The 16,357-nt window shown below is 65.2% G+C and overlaps 2 protein-coding genes across 2 annotated transcripts; one reads left to right on the top strand and one right to left on the bottom strand.

Moving 5' to 3' along the window:
• The first annotated feature begins 3,029 nt into the window (after positions 1-3,029).
• On the top strand, positions 3,030-7,880 carry LOC106483788 (PHD finger protein 13-like). Its single transcript, XM_013941804.2, has 5 exons — positions 3,030-4,102; positions 4,341-4,433; positions 4,627-5,242; positions 5,577-5,615; positions 5,780-7,880. The coding sequence occupies exons 1-5, from the start codon at positions 4,052-4,054 to the stop codon at positions 6,004-6,006; spliced, it is 1,026 nt and encodes a 341-aa protein (XP_013797258.2). The 5' UTR covers positions 3,030-4,051; the 3' UTR covers positions 6,007-7,880.
• Positions 7,881-8,422: 542 nt separating this feature from the next.
• LOC106483812 (uncharacterized) lies at positions 8,423-11,252 on the bottom strand. Its single transcript, XM_067301699.1, has 2 exons — positions 11,182-11,252; positions 8,423-10,413 (listed from the first exon to the last, which is right to left on the bottom strand). Exon 2 carries the CDS (start codon positions 10,387-10,389, stop codon positions 9,256-9,258), a length of 1,134 nt encoding a protein of 377 aa, XP_067157800.1. The 5' UTR covers positions 10,390-10,413; positions 11,182-11,252; the 3' UTR covers positions 8,423-9,255.
• Between the last annotated feature and the right edge of the window lie 5,105 nt (positions 11,253-16,357).

The following is a 16,357-nucleotide window of genomic DNA, read 5'->3' as shown; positions in this document are numbered from 1 at the left end:
GTGGGTCTGGCTGGAGGACGTGAGCCGCCACTGGAGGGGCAGAGCAGGGGCCGAGGCTGGGGCCAGGGCCGGGCCGGGTGGTGGTAGGCGGTGGGTGCAAGGGGAGCGGGATTAGCTATCAGCTTGCTCCCAGCCAGCACCTGGATCCGGTTGTGGTTTTGGGGGCAGCGAGGAACAGGCTGGTGGAAGGGGCACCCCCTTTTCCTGACAGTGCTGGGGGGGGGCCCAAACCTGCTCACCTCGTCCTGTGGGGCCCTGCAGTGAGTGCCAGGGCCAGGTACTGGTGAGCGCCACGTCCCTGGAGCTGGTGCACTGGGTACCTGTGGCACATGCTGGGTTCGTACTGGTGTGCCTGGTGCTGGAACGTGGCTGGTACCGGTGTGCCCAGTACCAGGGTGTGCTGGGTGCTGGTGTACATGGTGCTGGTGCCCCTGGAGCCGGTGGGTGGGAGTGCATCCCAATGGGGCCAGTGCTAGTGTGCGCTGGGTCCTGGTGTAGCTGGTGGCAGTGTGTGCTGCGTACTGGTGTGCCCGGTGGTGCTGTGCGCTGGGTCCCGGTGTAGCTGCTGGCTGTGTGCACATCAGTGTGCCGCTGCCCCGGCGCCGGTGCGGGCGGGATACCGGCGTGTGCGGCGCTGGTGCCCCGGCGCCGGTGCGCGCTGGGTGCCGGTGCCGGTGTCGGGTGGGGCGGGCTCGCCGCAGCGGCGCGGCGGTGTCCCGGGGGACGGGCCGGGACGGCGGGCGGGGGCCGGCGCGCTCCCGCTCCCGCTCGCGCTCCGCGGCGGCCGCGCCGTCCGCCCCCCGGTGGGGCCGGGCACCGGGGCGGCCGGCGGCGAGGCCCCGCCTCCGCCTTCCCCGCCACCAGGTGGTCCCGCCCCTGCGGCCGGGGCGGCGCTCGCAGCCTCGCTCCGGCCGGCGGCGGGCACCGAGCGCGACCCCCTCCGCACCCCGCGCCGCACCCCACCGCACCGGGCCGCGCCCGCCCGTCCGCGGCATGAGCGCCGCCGCCGCCGGCGGGGAGGCGGCAGGTGAGGGCCGCGGGGCCGCCGCCGCCCCCCCCGGCGCGCCGTCCCCCCGGCCCCGCTCCCGCGGCGGGCCGCGCTCGGCGGCCAGCAGCCCGGTGCCCAGCCCCGGCTCCCCCGCGCCCGAGGAGGTGAGCGCCGTCGCCGTCGGGGCCCGGCCGCGGGGCCGCCGCTGCCCCGGGCGGCGGCGGCGGGCAGGGCCGCGGGGCGGCGGGGGAGGGGCGGCGGCGGCGGCGGGGGGGCAGCGCGTGAGTGCGGCGTGCCCCGGGGCGGCGTGTGAGTGAGCCCCGGGGGCCGGGGCGGCGCGCCCGTGGCCCGCGGGGCCGCGTGGTGGTGGCCGGGGTGAGGGGGGGATGCGTGTGAGTGCGCCCGTGAGGGGGCGGCGGGGCGCGCGTGTGAGGGAAACTTGTGCGCGGGGGTTGTCGGGGGGGGGGGGGCTGTTCAGGGTGTGAGTGTGTGCGGGGGGGGGGGATGCCCGGGGGGCTCGTGTGTGTGTGTGTGTGTAGGGGGTTGTGCGATGGTGCCCGGCGTGTGCGTGGGGGGTGCGGCGGTCCCAGAGTGTAAGTGTGTGTGGGGCTGCCTGCGGGGGGGAGCGGGGTGTGTGTGTGTGTGTGTGTGTGCGCGCAGGGGGCTCCGGGGTGGTGGGGGGTGCGTGTGGTGCAGGCGGCTGTGCGCGTTTCCGGGGGGTGCGGGGCAGCGCCCGGTGACTGTGCGGGTGCCCCCGGGGCGGGGAGGCGTTGTGGCAGTGCCGGGGTGTGTGTGTGTGTGTGTGTCCAGGGTGGGGGTTGTGTGGCACTGCCTGGTGTGTGTGTGTGTGTGTGTGTGTGTCCCGATGGGGGGGGGTTGTGTGGTAGTGCCTGGTGTGCGTGTGTCCCGGGGGGGGGAGGGGGTGTCTGGTGTGTGTCTGGGGGGGGGGGTTGTCTGGTAGTCCCTGGTGTGTGCGTGTGTCCCGGTGGGGGGGGTTGTCTGGTGTGTGTGCGTTTGTCCCGGGGGGGGGGGTTGTCTGGTGTGTGTGCGTTTGTCCCGGGGGGGGGGGGGTTGTCTGGTGTGTGTGCGTTTGTCCCGGGGGGGGGGGGTTGTCTGGTGTGTGTGCGTTTGTCCCGGGGGGGGGGGGGGGGGTTGTCTGGTGTGTGTGCGTTTGTCCCGGGGGGGGGGGGTTGTCTGGTGTGTGTGTGCCCCGGGGTGGGGGGGAATCTGTGAGGCACTGCCTGGTGCTTGTGTGCGCGTCGGGGGGGGGGGTGTCCTGGGGGGGTTGTGAGGCAGTGCCTGGTGTGTGTGCGCCCCGATGGCGGGGGGTTGTGTGGCAGCGTCTGGCGTGTGTGTGTGCGCCCAGGGCGGCGGGGGGGTGGCCGTGTGGCTGCCTGGGCGGGGGTTGTGTCCCGGGGGGGGGGGGGGGGAGCGTGTGTGTGCGCCCGGGGAGGCGTGCGGTTGTGCCGTGTGTGTGTGTGTGCGCCGTGTGTGCGCGCGGGGCCCGGCGGGGGGCTGCGGCCCCTCCCGGGGCGGCCGGCTCGGGGCAGGAGCGGGAGCGCGGGCGCCATCTTGGGAGCGATCAGGTGTCGGGCCGGGACCCCCGCGCCGCCGCCGCCGCGGCTGGCCGGGGGGGGGGGATCCTTCGTGGTGGGGGGGGGTGCTGGGGTGCCGGGGGGTGTTCTGCATGGGGGGGTCGTGGGGGCTGTTCTGCGTGGTGGGGGCGTGCGGCGCAGGGCGGGGGCTGCGGGGCGGTGGTGTGTGAGATGGGGTGCGCGCCGCAGCCCACGGCGGGGGTGCTCGGGGGGGTGAGCGAGGGCTCCTTGTGGGGAGGCCGCCGGGGCGGCGGTGCGCGCTTGTGCGCTGGAGGGCAGTCTGCCCGGGGGTGCCGTGGGCTGCGGGTCTGCAGCAGATTGTGATGGGGTGGGGGTTGCGGGGGGGGGTGTGCCCTAGTGCTGGGTGTGGGGCTCGGCGCGGGGTGTTGCGGGGAGGGGGCTTTCCGGGTTCGAGGGCTCAGCAGCGGGGTGGGGGGTGTTGGTCTCTCCTGGCCGGTTGGGGGGCCCTTGGGAGTGACCCGAACCGAAGGGGGTTGCGTTGCTCCCCCTGGGGAAGGGGCTCCCCGGCTCTGGGATGGGGCACCTCGCCCCGAGGGTGCCACCCTGCGAGCGATGCAGGGTGAGGATGGGGTCCCCTGAGTGCCCGTGCCGGTGTGTGGCACGGGGGCTGGTCCCCCCACCCTTAATCTCCAGGCAGGGGGTGGAGGGCCTTGCCCGAGGCTGCAGCCGGGAAGCCATGCGCTGGGCGGCTGAAATCCCTTTGCAAAGGAGCCTCCTGCGGTTTGCACGGAGCCCATACCTATGCCCTGCCTTCCCTATTTTCTGCCAATTTAGTAGTTAACTCCAGCAGTTCCTCCCCCTCCCCTGTTTAAAGCTCGGAGGAAGAGGCCCTGAGCAGCGCTGCTCTCCCTTAGCGCTGCGGTTTTGCTGCGAGCCTCCTGCTCTGCTCCCCTTTTGGGATGTGCCTGCTGTGGTGGGCCTGGGCGGGCTCCCTCCCCCAGCTGGTGCGTGCTGCTCACTGGGGATCTCTGCTGCAAAGGGACTGAGCCCCAGCAGCGTCTGTGGGGTGCTAGCTGACTGCGTTTTGACAGCCGTGCTGGAGAGGTGGTGGTGGGATTGGCTAGACTGGGCCCTAGAGGGTCTGCTCTTTGCCGTTGCCCTAGATAGCTGTTGCCAGCTGGGGTGGGCTGGTGCTTTTCCACCCTTTGTCTTGGGGAGACAGTCACGTAGGGCTCGCTCTGTAACAGGCTCCTGGCGTTTCCCTGGGAGGCAATCCTTCCCAGTGGATCACGACTCCGGCTGCTGTTACTCTGCTGTAAGAGCCGGAGAGCATTCAGCAAGGGTGGGTCCCTGGAGTTTAATCTCCAAGACTTTGTCCCCAGCTACGCTGAGCTCCTCTGGTTCATTCCTAGAGTAGCAGGGGAATCCTGAAGTGCTCGATGCAGTCCCAGCTGCAATTGCTTTATTCCTGGGGCACTGAGTCAACAGGCTGTGTGGCTGGGGGTGGATGTCCCCCAGCATCAGGGGCTCTTGTGGCTTAGAAACCGCAGAGTACAGCGTGAGTCTGCCTTTGTTGGGTGTCCCTTGTGATAAGTGGGTTTTAAAGGGAAGGGCTGTCGCTGTCAAGCTAGATCATACATGTGGGAAGGATGGTGTTCGGATGACCTGAGTATCATGTGCTTGTTGTATAATTACCTGGTAATCTAGGGCTGTGTGCTGGGGTTGGTTGTGACACTTTAGTTGGTTGAGGTGGAGGTATCTGGAGAGTTTAATCAAAAAAGTGTCATTTGTTGCAGCCATTGCAGAAACGACAGAGAACTGTGGAGGATTTCAACCAGTTCTGCACCTTTGTTTTGGCCTATGCGGGCTACATCCCATACCCTGAGGAGGTAAGCAGGTTTATGGGGTGTTCCTTTGCAAAAAGGATCACTCCTTGGGTTCTCTGCCGTGTGCAGACCCAGGTCCTTAGCTCTTCTTTTACTGGAGGTCAGGGACATTGTCTGTCCCTGGCCTCTTCCTCTTTACCCCTGAATGTCAATCCCGTGGTCTCTGGTGCTAGTTCTGTATCTTTCCCTCCTGCAGAATGAGCCCTGGACCCACGGAGGCAGCATGAGTCCCCAGAACAGCACGGGCAGCACTCAGGACAGTGATAGCTGGGCCTCGTCCCACTCCTCTGATTGTCACATCCTGCCAGATGACAGGAGGAGCGGGAACGCCATGGCCAAGGGCGCTGTGGACAACAGCCTCTTCATGAACTGTCCCGCCTTCCCCACCAGCTTCTATGATGTCAGGCCCCAGCAAACAAAACGGAAGAAACCGCCAGCAAAGAAACTAATTTTGGAGCAGGAGATAGAGAAGAGGGTGCCACTGAGCGCCGGGAAAGGCTTTGAGGTCGACCAGGATCGGGCGAAGGAATTGGTCGCCCTGGGGGGACAGGTGCCTCCTCTTAAAGAGCAGTTCTTGGAGCCTTCCATCAACCCGGCTGGGGACCCCCAACCCAACTCCCTCCTGGAGGTGCTGATGAAGGAGGAGAAGGACTGGATGCCTGCAGCACTGGGGACCGAGAAGCCAGCAGGAGACGATCCTCAACTAAAGGAGCACGAACCATGCCCCGGAGGGAGGAAAAGCCCTAGTTCTTGTAGTACCCTGGACCAAAGCGAAGGGGAAGATGCAAGCAGAGCAAGCTCTCAGCTTAGTGGTGAGTGCATGAGGGGGGAGTATGGAGGGCCCTGCTGTGCTGTGGTCAATGCCAAATGTTGTCCCCCCTCAGCTGGAGCTACCCATACTCCCCAGCTGCAGGGAGAGCTTGTAGATAGTCCTAGCCTCTCCCAGCAAGGAGCTTTAGGAAATACATTAGGGACCTGGGAGGACTGGAGAGGAAAGGCCAGGGAGCTGGTCAGCCCTTTGGGAGAAACTTTCTATTCTGTAGAGTGTATGGTATGGACTTGGAACATGGCTCAAAGTGGGGTGTAGGGGCACCTTGCTGATCTGGTCTTTATTAATTTTTATTTTTTTTCCCTTTGCAACTTCAGCCGTTGAATTCTCAGCTGCTCCCAACACCAAAGCAGAAGGTAAGTGGGGGACTCTTCCGTTTAACACTGGTGGAACTGGCTAAGACTTGTTTAGAGGCGGTGCTGAGCCCTTGGAGGCTTTGCCTCTGGGGGACTAGCCTGGCCCCAGTCCTGGGAGCGGTTGGTAAGATGGTTCTGACTGGTATTTGTCTCTCCCTGACCAGAGGATGATGCCTGGGATCTGATCACCTGCTTCTGCCTGAAGCCCTTCGCAGGGAGGCCCATGATTGAATGTAATGAATGTGCTACCTGGATCCACCTCTCGTGTGCCAAGATCCGCAAATCCAACGTGCCTGAGGTTTTCATCTGCCAGCGATGTCGCGATGCCAAGCAGGAGATTCGTCGCTCGAACCGAGCTCGGACGGTGCCCCGCAAGCGCTTCTGTGACTGAAGCCCTTCCAGAGAAGGGAGGTTGGGGGTCCTCTTTTTGAGCTGAAGACTGTAGCCCAGTTTGGCTAGACAATCAATGCACAGTGATGGTAGAGGGAGGGATGGCCCACTGTGCTGGACTGCCCCCCTTGCACTTCCAGCTCCTGGAAGCTGCCACATGCTTCCTCCCTGGGGATTGTGTTGACCATGGAGCTTGGTTACCCCAGAGGTGCGGGGGGAAAGGAGGGTGGTCCAGCCATGCACTAGGTCACTCAGAAACATCTCTGTCCTTGCACAAACCCGGCTCAGTGCCTTTCCCCCCGGGCAGACAAGGAGAACCTAGCCCAAATAGTTTCCCTGTGGTGTGGTGGAAGCTTACACTTATCCCGAGATGTGACTCCCTTTCCTCCTTTTTCCTCACCATTGTCCTTTCCTTGCCTTGGACTTTCAGGTGGGCTGTGATGGTAAAGCCCCAATGACCCAAGTTCTCTTCCAGCAAGCAGGCACAGCCCTGGCAAGCTTCCTTCATGTAGCACTCCGCTTTCTAGAGCGGGAGGGGAAGGAATTGGTCCTGCTAACACCTGAACTAGACTGGACTGCTCTGCATTGGCTGTATTGGCAGAGCTGGCTGATCAGCCTTGTAGGATGCACAGGGAAGACGTTATCTTTGTCCCGTGGTGCTCCTGGTTTTGGTTGCTGCGTCCAAGGCCTCAGGATAGTTCTGTTGGGTCAGGAACAGAGCGCAGCAAAAGCATCCAGTAGTAGACAGAGGTCAGTGGTTCGCCCCCATCTCTGACTGAGCTCCAGGGTGCTGCAGCTTGTGTACCACCTGAGAGCAACTGTAAATAAGTTGTGAAACAACCCTTTAGACTATTACAAAGGCAGTTCTTGCTAACGAGTCCTTCATGGTTTAGGTTTTCCAGTTGCACTGAAGTCTCCTGTGTGAAAGGGACGTGGGATTTGTGGTAGGAGACCTGAACGGTTATCCTCAAAGCTGGCCATGGCAGGGGCTTGGGAGCCCTTTGGAAGGAGGGAGCAGGAGAGTGTTCTGGTTAGTTTTCCGTGTTTTCCACTTCCAGATTAAAACAGTTGAATCCTGTGCCCTGTAGCCATCTCCTGCGTACAGGGCTGTCTGGTGAAGCATCTGCTTAAACACCAGCTGGATGCTGAGACCTGAGCTCAGAGAGAGCCAAGTACAGGCAGGGCCTTGTTTCCAAGCTCTCCCTTCCTTGGAGAGCGTTGTTTTTCTCCTGGGTATGTAGGGTGAAAGCTGATGTCTCATCAAGAGCGGGCCTTGAGCCCCTTCTGCTATGCAATTGCTGCTCCGAAGATATGGGACATGCCCTCACCAGGCCCCCTTTTAGGTTTCTAAGCGGAAGGCTTTTCCCTGTTGCCTTCCTTCCTCTGTGAGCAGTGTGTATGTGATCTCCTGGGGCCCCGTGTGCGCTAACTGCTGGATCCCACCTCCTGCCTCCTCACAACCCCTCCAAAGAGCCTGGCCCACGTGCCTTCTGCACTTTCTGTGGGGGACACAGACCCCGCTCCTGTCCCCGTGACACTTGGCCCAGCCCTTGGTTCTCTGCTGTCCAGAGCAGGGCATAGGACAGCCTGGATTTGCCAATCTCATTACTATTTTTCTAAACTGGGTTCTTTCCTACTTGCACATCTGGTTACTGTGGGACCACAGCTGGGGGAGGGTGTAGGGCAGCTGCCTGTTGCTCAGCAACCCCCAGGCTGGTCCCTGTGCCTCTCTCCTCCTGTGGAAAGCCTGGGCCCCAAAAGTGCTTTATGTTTTTATAGTTACTTTGTATTGATATGTAAAATAGCAAATTCTGGTCCTTGCCCTGTGGAGTGTGGCTGGAGTCATATGTATATAATAAAGTACTTTTGCCATAACTTTGACTTTGGCGTAGTTTTGTGGCCTCACCTGTAACCTTCCTCTGGGCCTTCAAAGCGTTTCCTGGGCTCCATCCCTTCTGCTGCGGCTGTCCCCTTGGGGGCTCACGGCTGGGGCTCAGAGGTGGGGTGCGGGCTCAGGGAGGGCAGTGGGGATGGACAGGCAAGAGGACTCGCAGATGCAGGCTGTGCTGGGATGTCAGCTCCCGGGAGATGAGGCAGGAGTGAGGGAGATGGGCAGACACAGGAAAATAGGGGTCAGTTTTGAAGGACTGGAGGGGATCAGGTGTTGGCAACAGGACCCAGGGGGGGACACTGCTCTGCAAAGCAGATACTGCTTACACCCCAGGTTAGACTGGGAGCTGGGCATGACTTTGCCAAGCAGTTTCTTTTGCCAAACTGTTTAAAGGCCTCCTTCCCCCCTCTGGTGCATTTCTGGGTGTGAACCCTGTATTTGAGTGGCACCACCCAGCCCTGCTCTTCCTTCCAGGTAAGCATGGCTCCCTTCCAGGTAAACACTGAATTGTACAAGTGACAGAGAATGACTGATCAAGTGAATGTTTTATTTAACAGAGCAGATCACATTGGTAACCGCATAGTAGCTGCTTCCTTTCCCTGCTGTAGAGAAGGGGAAGGCTTTACAGGAACATCTTCTGGAGGTCCATGGTCATGGAGTCAACCTCTCGGGCACTGTCTTCCCGACTCTGCAGCCAGGCCTCACAGAGCTGCCATTTCAGAGCAGATCCCCCTGCTTTGTGAAGGTCATGGGCTGACTCCAAAGAAACAGTAGGTCTGAAGGCAGGGAGGGGGCAAATTCCCTTGCTATGAGTGTTAAGGCACACAATGGTTTAGCTCAAAAGTCATGTTTTGTTCTTGGGCTCTGACAAATCTTCCTTGGCCCTATCTCCACTGTGGAGTGAAATTATGATTTAGTCCTGACAGCAGTCTACTTTTTTTTTTTCTTAGTCATCCAGTTTTCTCCACAAAATAAGTCTAGTATTCCAGCATAGAGATATCACTGGCTTTCCCTGGAGATCCAGATGCATGCTAGCTTTTATCAGACAGTAAAATAGGTTCAAACTGGAGCTGCAATTGGGAGCAGAGTGCAGGAAAGTGCTGGGGTTGAGAGCTGGCCTGGCTCCAGGCCATTTTTTCTTCAGCAGGACAGAAAGTCATTATTTGTAGGGACCCTTATTGAACAAGGGCCTTGCTAGTGCAACTCCTTTAGTCCAGATGCAGTTGTGCTGGGGCTGAGTCAGAGAATGGTCTAAGAACAGCAGAAAATTCAGGCATCGTTTCTGTTCTAGGGGCCAAAGCTGGGATTGTGTGGCCAATCCAAATCCAAGAGAGCATCCTGGAGAACAAGGAAGAGGGTTTATTCTTCCTTGGCCCAGACAGAGCTGCCTGCCTTCCCTTCCAGGTGGGGAATCACTGCCTCGGTGTAAAACTTCTCCAACTTGGGCACCGTCTGCCCCCAGAACTCAGGATCAAAATTTACAGGCGCCACGGCTGTCTCCCTGTTGGTGTGCACCACAAAGTCGGCGCTCTGGAAGCCAGCGGCTGCGAGCTGGCACTGCACCTGGGTGTAGTAGGCATGATCCCTCTTCAGCGAGTAGGAGTCTCCGTCCACCTCCAGGCAGAAATCTTTGTCCTTGCAGGCCTCTCTCACTGTCTTGTTCCTGTGCTTGTAGGGACACTTGACCTCCAGCAGCCCCAGGGACTCCCCTGTATCTGCCTCTTTGATGATGCCATCTGGGCTGGCTGCAAGCCACTCTTTCCCTTTGTGAATGAAGAGGCCACAGTCTTCCACCCTCACGGGCTTGCCCATCTTCTGGGATTTAAGCTGCTCATAGGCCTGCACGGCCACCTTCTCGTTGCGGGTGCCCCACGACATGGCTGGCGTCTGCACCCCGGGGCCAGAGCTCACCACCGCTCTGAGGTACGACTGAGGCACCTCATCTGTCTTCCCGTTGGCAAATTTGCTGTTGGCAATCCTGGGGGCCACAGAGGCCGTGATGCGGTTTTTCCGCCACTCGTACCATGTGGGATTGCTCTGCTGGCCCCGGGTCTCCCTCTCCACTCGCTGGATGTCCTGGCTCTTGAGGGGAGGCAGAAAATTGCCTGAGGCTCCATTCAGGTGAGAGACAGGTGGTTTCCTTGAGGAACATGGGTCAGACCTGGCCTGAGCTGTGGCCCCTCTGGCCTCAGGTTGCTTCTTCTGGGTTGCAGAGGAACTCTGGGTGGATGCTCTGCCCTGGTCCCCAGTATCTCCTCGGGCACCACGGGATGCTGTGGGTCTTGGCTGAGATGAGTTTGGCTTTGCCTCTGACTGCCGGCTCGGGCCAGCAGCCCCAGCAGCTGGAGCGCTCCTAGATCGGCTACCTGCAGCCGTTGCCTTGGCCCGGGCAGCGGAGGCAGAAGGCGGTGGCGCTGCGGGGACGGTTTTGGAGGCGGCCGCAGCTGGCCGAGGGGACGACGTGCTGGTGGCTTCTTTCCTGGGTCTCCCCATTGCTGAGCGTCAGGGGCTCTCGCACTGTGGGTAGGAAAGAAAACTGAATTCATGTCCCCCAGACGCAAGCCTCCGTCCTCCCTGTGCCTGCCCGTGTCCCCTGAGGCACGGGCTGTGCGGGTGTCTCTCTCCCCGTGCCAGCCCCACGGTGGCACAGCGCACGGCTCGGCGGTGCTGGACCATGCAGACTGCACCCCTCCCGGAGAAAAGCAGCCCTGAGCGGGGGCCGATCTGCCAAGGGGAGGGTGCAGGCTCCTCGCGGTGACCCAGAGAGGGGCCGGGCGGGGGCAGCAGGGCCCCTCGGGCTGGCCGGCCCGGGGGTCTGGGGGGGGGGGCCCTCTCCCGGCCCCTGCTGGGGGCAGGCAGCCCCGGGCGAAAGGGCCGCGGCGGCGAGGGGCCAAGCGGGGCCCGCCCAGGCCGAGAGGCCGCCGTGTCCCCGCACGGCAGCTCTCGAGTGGCGGCGCGGGGGCTGGGGGGGGGGGGGGGGGTCACGGCCGGGCCCGCGGGAGCAGCTGCCGCTGCACCGGGAGCGGCCGCAGCCCGCGGGGAGGGGCCCGGCCCCCCGCGCCGCCCCGCAGAGCCGCCGGGCGGGCAGGGCCCAGCGGCCCCAGCGGCCCCGCGGCCTCCCCGCGGCAGCGGCGCGGCGGACAAGCCCGGGCAGGGCCGCGGCCCCCCGCCGGGGCGGGCGCCCCCCGCTTCCGGCCCGGCCCCGGCCCCAAGCTGCCCGGCCCCGGCCCGGCGCCGCTCCCGGCGCCACTGCGGCGGCGCGGCCAGGCCCGGCGCCGCTCTCACCGCTCCGCCGCCGCCGCTGTCGCCGCCGCTCCCGGAAGCGCGACCCGCCCGGCCCGCGCGCTCGGGCCCGTGGCGGGGCGGGGCCAAACCCGCCGGGGGCGGGGCCTCGCGGGGGGAGGGGGCTGGGGGGCAGCATGGGGGACAGGATGTGGGGCAGGGTGCGGGGCTGAGAGCTGGGGCCATGGGCAGGTTGTGGGGCGGGGGGGGGAGGACGTGGGGCTGGGAGCGAGGAGTGGGGCTGGGGGTGCGGGCAGGGGGCAGGGAGTGGGGCAAGAGGCAGGATGTGGGGCTGGGGGTGCAGGCAGGGGGCAGAGAGCGGGGCCGGGAGCGAGGTGTGGGGCTGAGGGCAGCGTGTGGGGCTGAGGGCTGGGGCAGGGGGCAGGGAGTGGGGCAAGAGGCAGGATGTGGGGCTGGGGGTGCAGGCAGGGGGCAGGGAGCGGGGCCGGGAGCGAGGTGTGGGGCTGGGGGCAGCGTGTGGGGCTGAGGGCCAGGGCAGGGGGCAGGGAGCGGGGCCGGGAGCGAGGTGTGGGGCTGGGGGCAGCGTGTGGGGCAGAGGGCCAGAGCAGGGGGCAGGGAGCGGGGCAAGAGGCAGGATGTGGGACTGGGGGTGCGGGCCGGGGGCGAGGTGTGGGGCCGGGGGCGAGGTGTGGGGCTGGCGTCCCGCCGCCGGCGCTGCCCGGGGCGCTGGGCCTTGCCGGGCTCTTCCCGCTAGAGGGAAGCAGCCGCCCGGCCAAGCCCGGCGCCGGCCCGGGGGGGTCCGGGGGGCCCCGCTCCCCTCCCAGCGCAGAGCCCGCGGCACTGGGGGCCCCCGCTGGGCCCCCGCCTGTTCCAGGCCCCCCGAGCGGGTGGCGGGGCACCGTCGGGGGGAACCCCAGCAGCCTCCCGCTTGCCTGGTTTTGGGGGAAATCCCTGCTTTTGCTGCCCTGAGGCAGCCGGACGGGGTCGCAGTGCCCGCGGCGGGGGACGCCGCCGTTTTTTGGCTTTGGAAAGGAAACCTGTGTCAGAGATGTGCTTCCAGCCCCCCTTCCTGTCCATCCATCCGTCTGTCCATCCGCCGGCGCAAGCATCCTTGGAGGGTTTTGGCCGATCCTGGGAAGAGCCGCCTGCTTCGTGGCAAGCGTTTCCTTGGGGTCTGCACGGCCGGTGCCTCCCCCGTTTTGGGTTGTTTCCTCGGGTAATGCTAAACCTGCCGGGCCGCTCGGCGCCCAAGGCCCCGGCTGCACCCGTGGGCCGCGCTCCCTCCCACCGGCTGTGCCTCTGGGCAGAGTCCGGCTGCCCGGGACAAGGTAGGGGTGATTGGGGGGGTTGATCCCGAGGCCGTGGCCCTGCCTGGGGTTTGCTCCCCGGGGGCGCTACGAAACTCGGCCAAGCGGGTCGCTGGGGCGCGAGGGACCTGCCGGAGGCGCGGGGCTGCCGTACCGGCTCAGGCGGGTGCTTGCGGCTTGCGTCTCCGCCACCGCTGCCTGTTGCGCTGCGGTCGTTCGCATGCTGTGACCCCGGGGGCTGCAGCCAGGCCCCCCCCTTCCTGCCGGCTCCGTGGCACCAACCCCAGACTCCCATTTGGAAGCTTTTCTTAGCGCCTGCTTGGCCTGGAAAGAATATCTGAGAAAAGCCAAAGCTTGCAGTGCTGCCAGGGCGCTGCGGGCGCGGGGGGGCAGGCGCCCGCTGAGCCCCGCAGGGCGGCAGGGGACCGCTGCAGCGCGTGCTCTGCACCCGGCGGCTTGCCGAGGCGGCACCCGTCGCGCGCGTAGGGTAACGTATGGGTCAGCCGCTGCGCTACGCTGTGCTGCGGCCAGAAACGACAGGGAAGGAGAGCGGCCGTGCGCTGCAGCTCGCCACGCTGTACCGTGCGGCAGGGCATCCAGCCCGGGGAAAGGGGATGGCTCAGCACGCTCTCGCGAGCACCCAGGGGAGGCCGCGAGCGCCTCGGGACGAGCTAATTGCCTCGGCTAAAGTGGAATATAGCGGGCCGGGAGGAGGCAGCGTGCCCTCTCGCACCATGTGCAGCGAAAGGCGTTGCCTGCGGAGATTTCCATCCCCAGCTCCATCCGACATCGCCCCTGCGGTCTCCCAAGCCGCCTGCCGCGGAGGAGCGGGGCTGCGCTCGCCCCCCCCCCCCCCGCGCCGCCTGCTGCATCTTCCCCAGCTTGGGCGTCTTTAGTGTCGGATTAACCGGGGCTGCAGCGAAGGACTGGTGTTATCCGGCGCATACCCTGTAAAAAACCCAGCAGCGGCACGGCCCTATCCGTAGCGTGGCGCTGGAGCTGTGCGAGAGGAGTCCGGCGCAGGAGTTGGCCCCAAATCTGCCGGTTTGCTCCGATCCTACGCGGGAACATCACGAGAGCGGCTATGCCTGGGCGACCCCCCGCGCTCGCCGGGCTGTGATGGCCACCGGTGTCTCCCTGAGATGTCCTTCACGGCAGTGATGACCCCCCTTGGCTTTGCCGAGGTCTCCTGAGCGCGCCCTGCCCAGGTGGGCTTTGTGTCACCGTTTTCACCCCCGGGCTGGGCTCGCCCTGAATCTCCCCTGCTCCCCTTTGGGGCTGGGATTCCGCCCTGGTGCGTGGAGGCTGGCGCAGATGGATCTGGCGTGTCCCAGGAGCGCCTGGGTTTGGGGATGGATGCTCGGCTCGACTGATGCGGGATCCCTGCCCAGCCCTGTCGTCTCACCGCTGCCTTGGGGCAGCTGAGACCTTTCCTAGTGGAGCAGGTTGTGACACTTGTGGGGCGACAGCATTAGGCCAGGAGCGTTCAGCCAGCTGGCGGGGGCTTGTGTTTTGCCCCTATGCCTTGCTTGGGGGGAGGGGGTCTCCGTGCCAGGACATCCCAGGCCACCAGCCCCCCCCGTTTGCCGGTGCCGCAGCAGCACCCCGAGGCTTCGCCAGCGCCTGAGCTTGGCCTGACCCTGCCATGCGGGGCCCACGGACCAGCCCGCCGCGGTGCGCCCCGCTTCGGCCGGGTGCCCTGCGCCCTCGGGGCGGGAATCGCCGTGCCCCGAGGCCCCCGGCGCCGCCTGCGAGGGCGTCCCCCGGCCCCCCCCGGGCCGCGGCGCCGGGGAGCGTGTCTCTTTAACGAGGCTGGGCTTGGAGCGGCTCTCGCTTCTGGCACAGGGTAGCGAGGGATGGAGCGGCGGCGCTGAAGGAGCCAGCGCCAGAGCGGAGCCTGCAGCAGGGAGCGGCGGCGGCGGCGGCCCCGGGGAGGCAGCGCTCGGCCCCGCCGGGTACCGCAGCGCCGGAGCCGGGGCGCAGCAGAGCCCCGCGCCGCCGAGCCGGTGTCGTCCTCAGCCTGCAGGTAAGGGCTGCTCGCGGGGGCCCGGCCGGGGACGGAAGTGGGGGCCCGGCACCCTGGGGGCAGCCCGCCGCTCCCGGGCGGGGGGTGGCAGCCCTGCGCTGTGGACGGGGGCCAGACGTGCATCGAGGCAGCGGGGCCGCCAAGGTGCCCAGATGAGCACCCCGGCGAGGCGCCCGCGCCGCAACCCAGCTGCTGCACCCTGCCCTAGGATACGGGCAGTCGGTCCTGGGCTATACGGCACGGTGGTGGGGCGGCGGGACCCTGCTGCTGGGCCGCCCTGCTGGGACGTGCCCGCGTCAGCAGGGCCGGGACGTGTTTTTGGGGGGGCGTCTGTATCGGGGTGGATTGAAGGCCCGTAACTCCTGCTTTCTGGCACGGGGCTGTGGTTTTGCAAGGGTTTAGCGGGGCGGGAGGCGTAAGTGGCGTTGCTGATGGAGATGGAGGTGCACTTCCTCACCGCCAAACTCCCCCTGGACGCCGCGGGGTGGCCAGGGGGGCGCTGGAGACTGGCAGGTGCGAGTTGACACTGCGGGAGCCGGGCTCTGCCCCAGGGCCTCAGACCTGGTGCAAGTGCCGGGGTGGATGTGCATGCACCCGTGCGCGCTTCTGCACCGGCCACCGCTTTCCGGCTAGACTTCGGCAGCAGAGAAGCCATGAGGACAGCAATGGGGGCGACGCCTGCATGCCGCGGCAGAGCCGTGCGCGGCGCAGCGCCAGGCAGCCCCTTAGCCTGCAACCTCCAGGGACGCCTCGTCTCCCCGGCGCCTGCTCCTTGGGCTCTCTGCACCGCACCGCACCCATGGGCGCCACCGCTGCACCCGCTTTCCCCGTGGCCGGGCCAGCCTTGCCCTGCTCCTGTGACCACGCAGCCCACGGCGTGGCTGGGCCACGGCACGGGCGGCTCTCGGGGCAGCGGGGGAAAGTTTGGCAACTTCATACGCGGCTGGCAATAACCCTCGGGGTTCAGGCGCGGGCACGTGCGGAAGCTTTTTGGCAGCAGCCTGCCTCAAATAAGTCCACCTACTCGCAGGGGAGGGAGAAACGTTAAATTATCCCCATCTAGAGAAAACTCCTTTTTGCCTTAGCCAAAGAGGGTTTTCAAGTCCTGCGATTTCTGGACTTGCAAGCATCCCACATTGCTCATACTGAGCCCTGAGTCCCCACCCCGGTGGGCAGGGGGTGGGAAGGGAGGAAGAGGAGGGGGCGGCGAAGGCCCTGGTGGCCGTGCCGGGGGATGCCGGGGCTGCACCCATGGGGCCAGCACCTGCCACGGCACCGGAGATGCTGCTCCCGCGCCGGGGACAGTTTGCTGCCGGGGGGGTTGAGGATGAAGCGGACGGGGCGAGGAGCAGCGCGGCTGGTTTTATTCATTACCGCGGGGCTTAGAGCGGCCGGCACGAAGCGCAGCGGGGCCAGATGGGCCCTGTTTACTTTGCTAGTGTAAATGTGAAGGGAAGTGATAAAAAGCAGCCGGGGCAGCTTCTCAGGTAAGTCCCTGGTAAACAACTAAGCGGTGTCCTGGGCAATGGGTTTGGCAAATAGCAGGCGGGTTGCTGAGCATCCAGCCCGGTGCCTTGGGAACGAGCAGAAGGGCTTTGGGGTGAAATCCGTCTTTAACGGCTCGGCGTAGCAGGGCTGGGGGAGCCTCGGTCCCTGGAGGTCGCTTGGGCTCGTTAGGTGCCGTGAGCAGGGTAGGACCCGGCTGACGATGCTCCCGGTGGGTTCGGAGGCAGCGGCATGGCCGACGTGGGCTGCGCGGGGCCCCTGCGACTTTGCATGCGGGGAGATGAGTTTGGGGGGGCTCAGCTGTGCGCGCGGGGACGAAGCAGCAGAGGGGGCCGGGGGTGGCCGGGAGGCTTTATTTCCCTGGGATGCAGCCACGTCG

This window comes from Apteryx mantelli, chromosome 9, assembly GCF_036417845.1.
Source record: "Apteryx mantelli isolate bAptMan1 chromosome 9, bAptMan1.hap1, whole genome shotgun sequence".
Classification (NCBI taxonomy): Eukaryota; Metazoa; Chordata; class Aves; order Apterygiformes; family Apterygidae; genus Apteryx; species Apteryx mantelli.
Note: the sequence above shows the minus strand (reverse complement) of the source record. Positions and strands in the feature narration are given on the sequence as shown.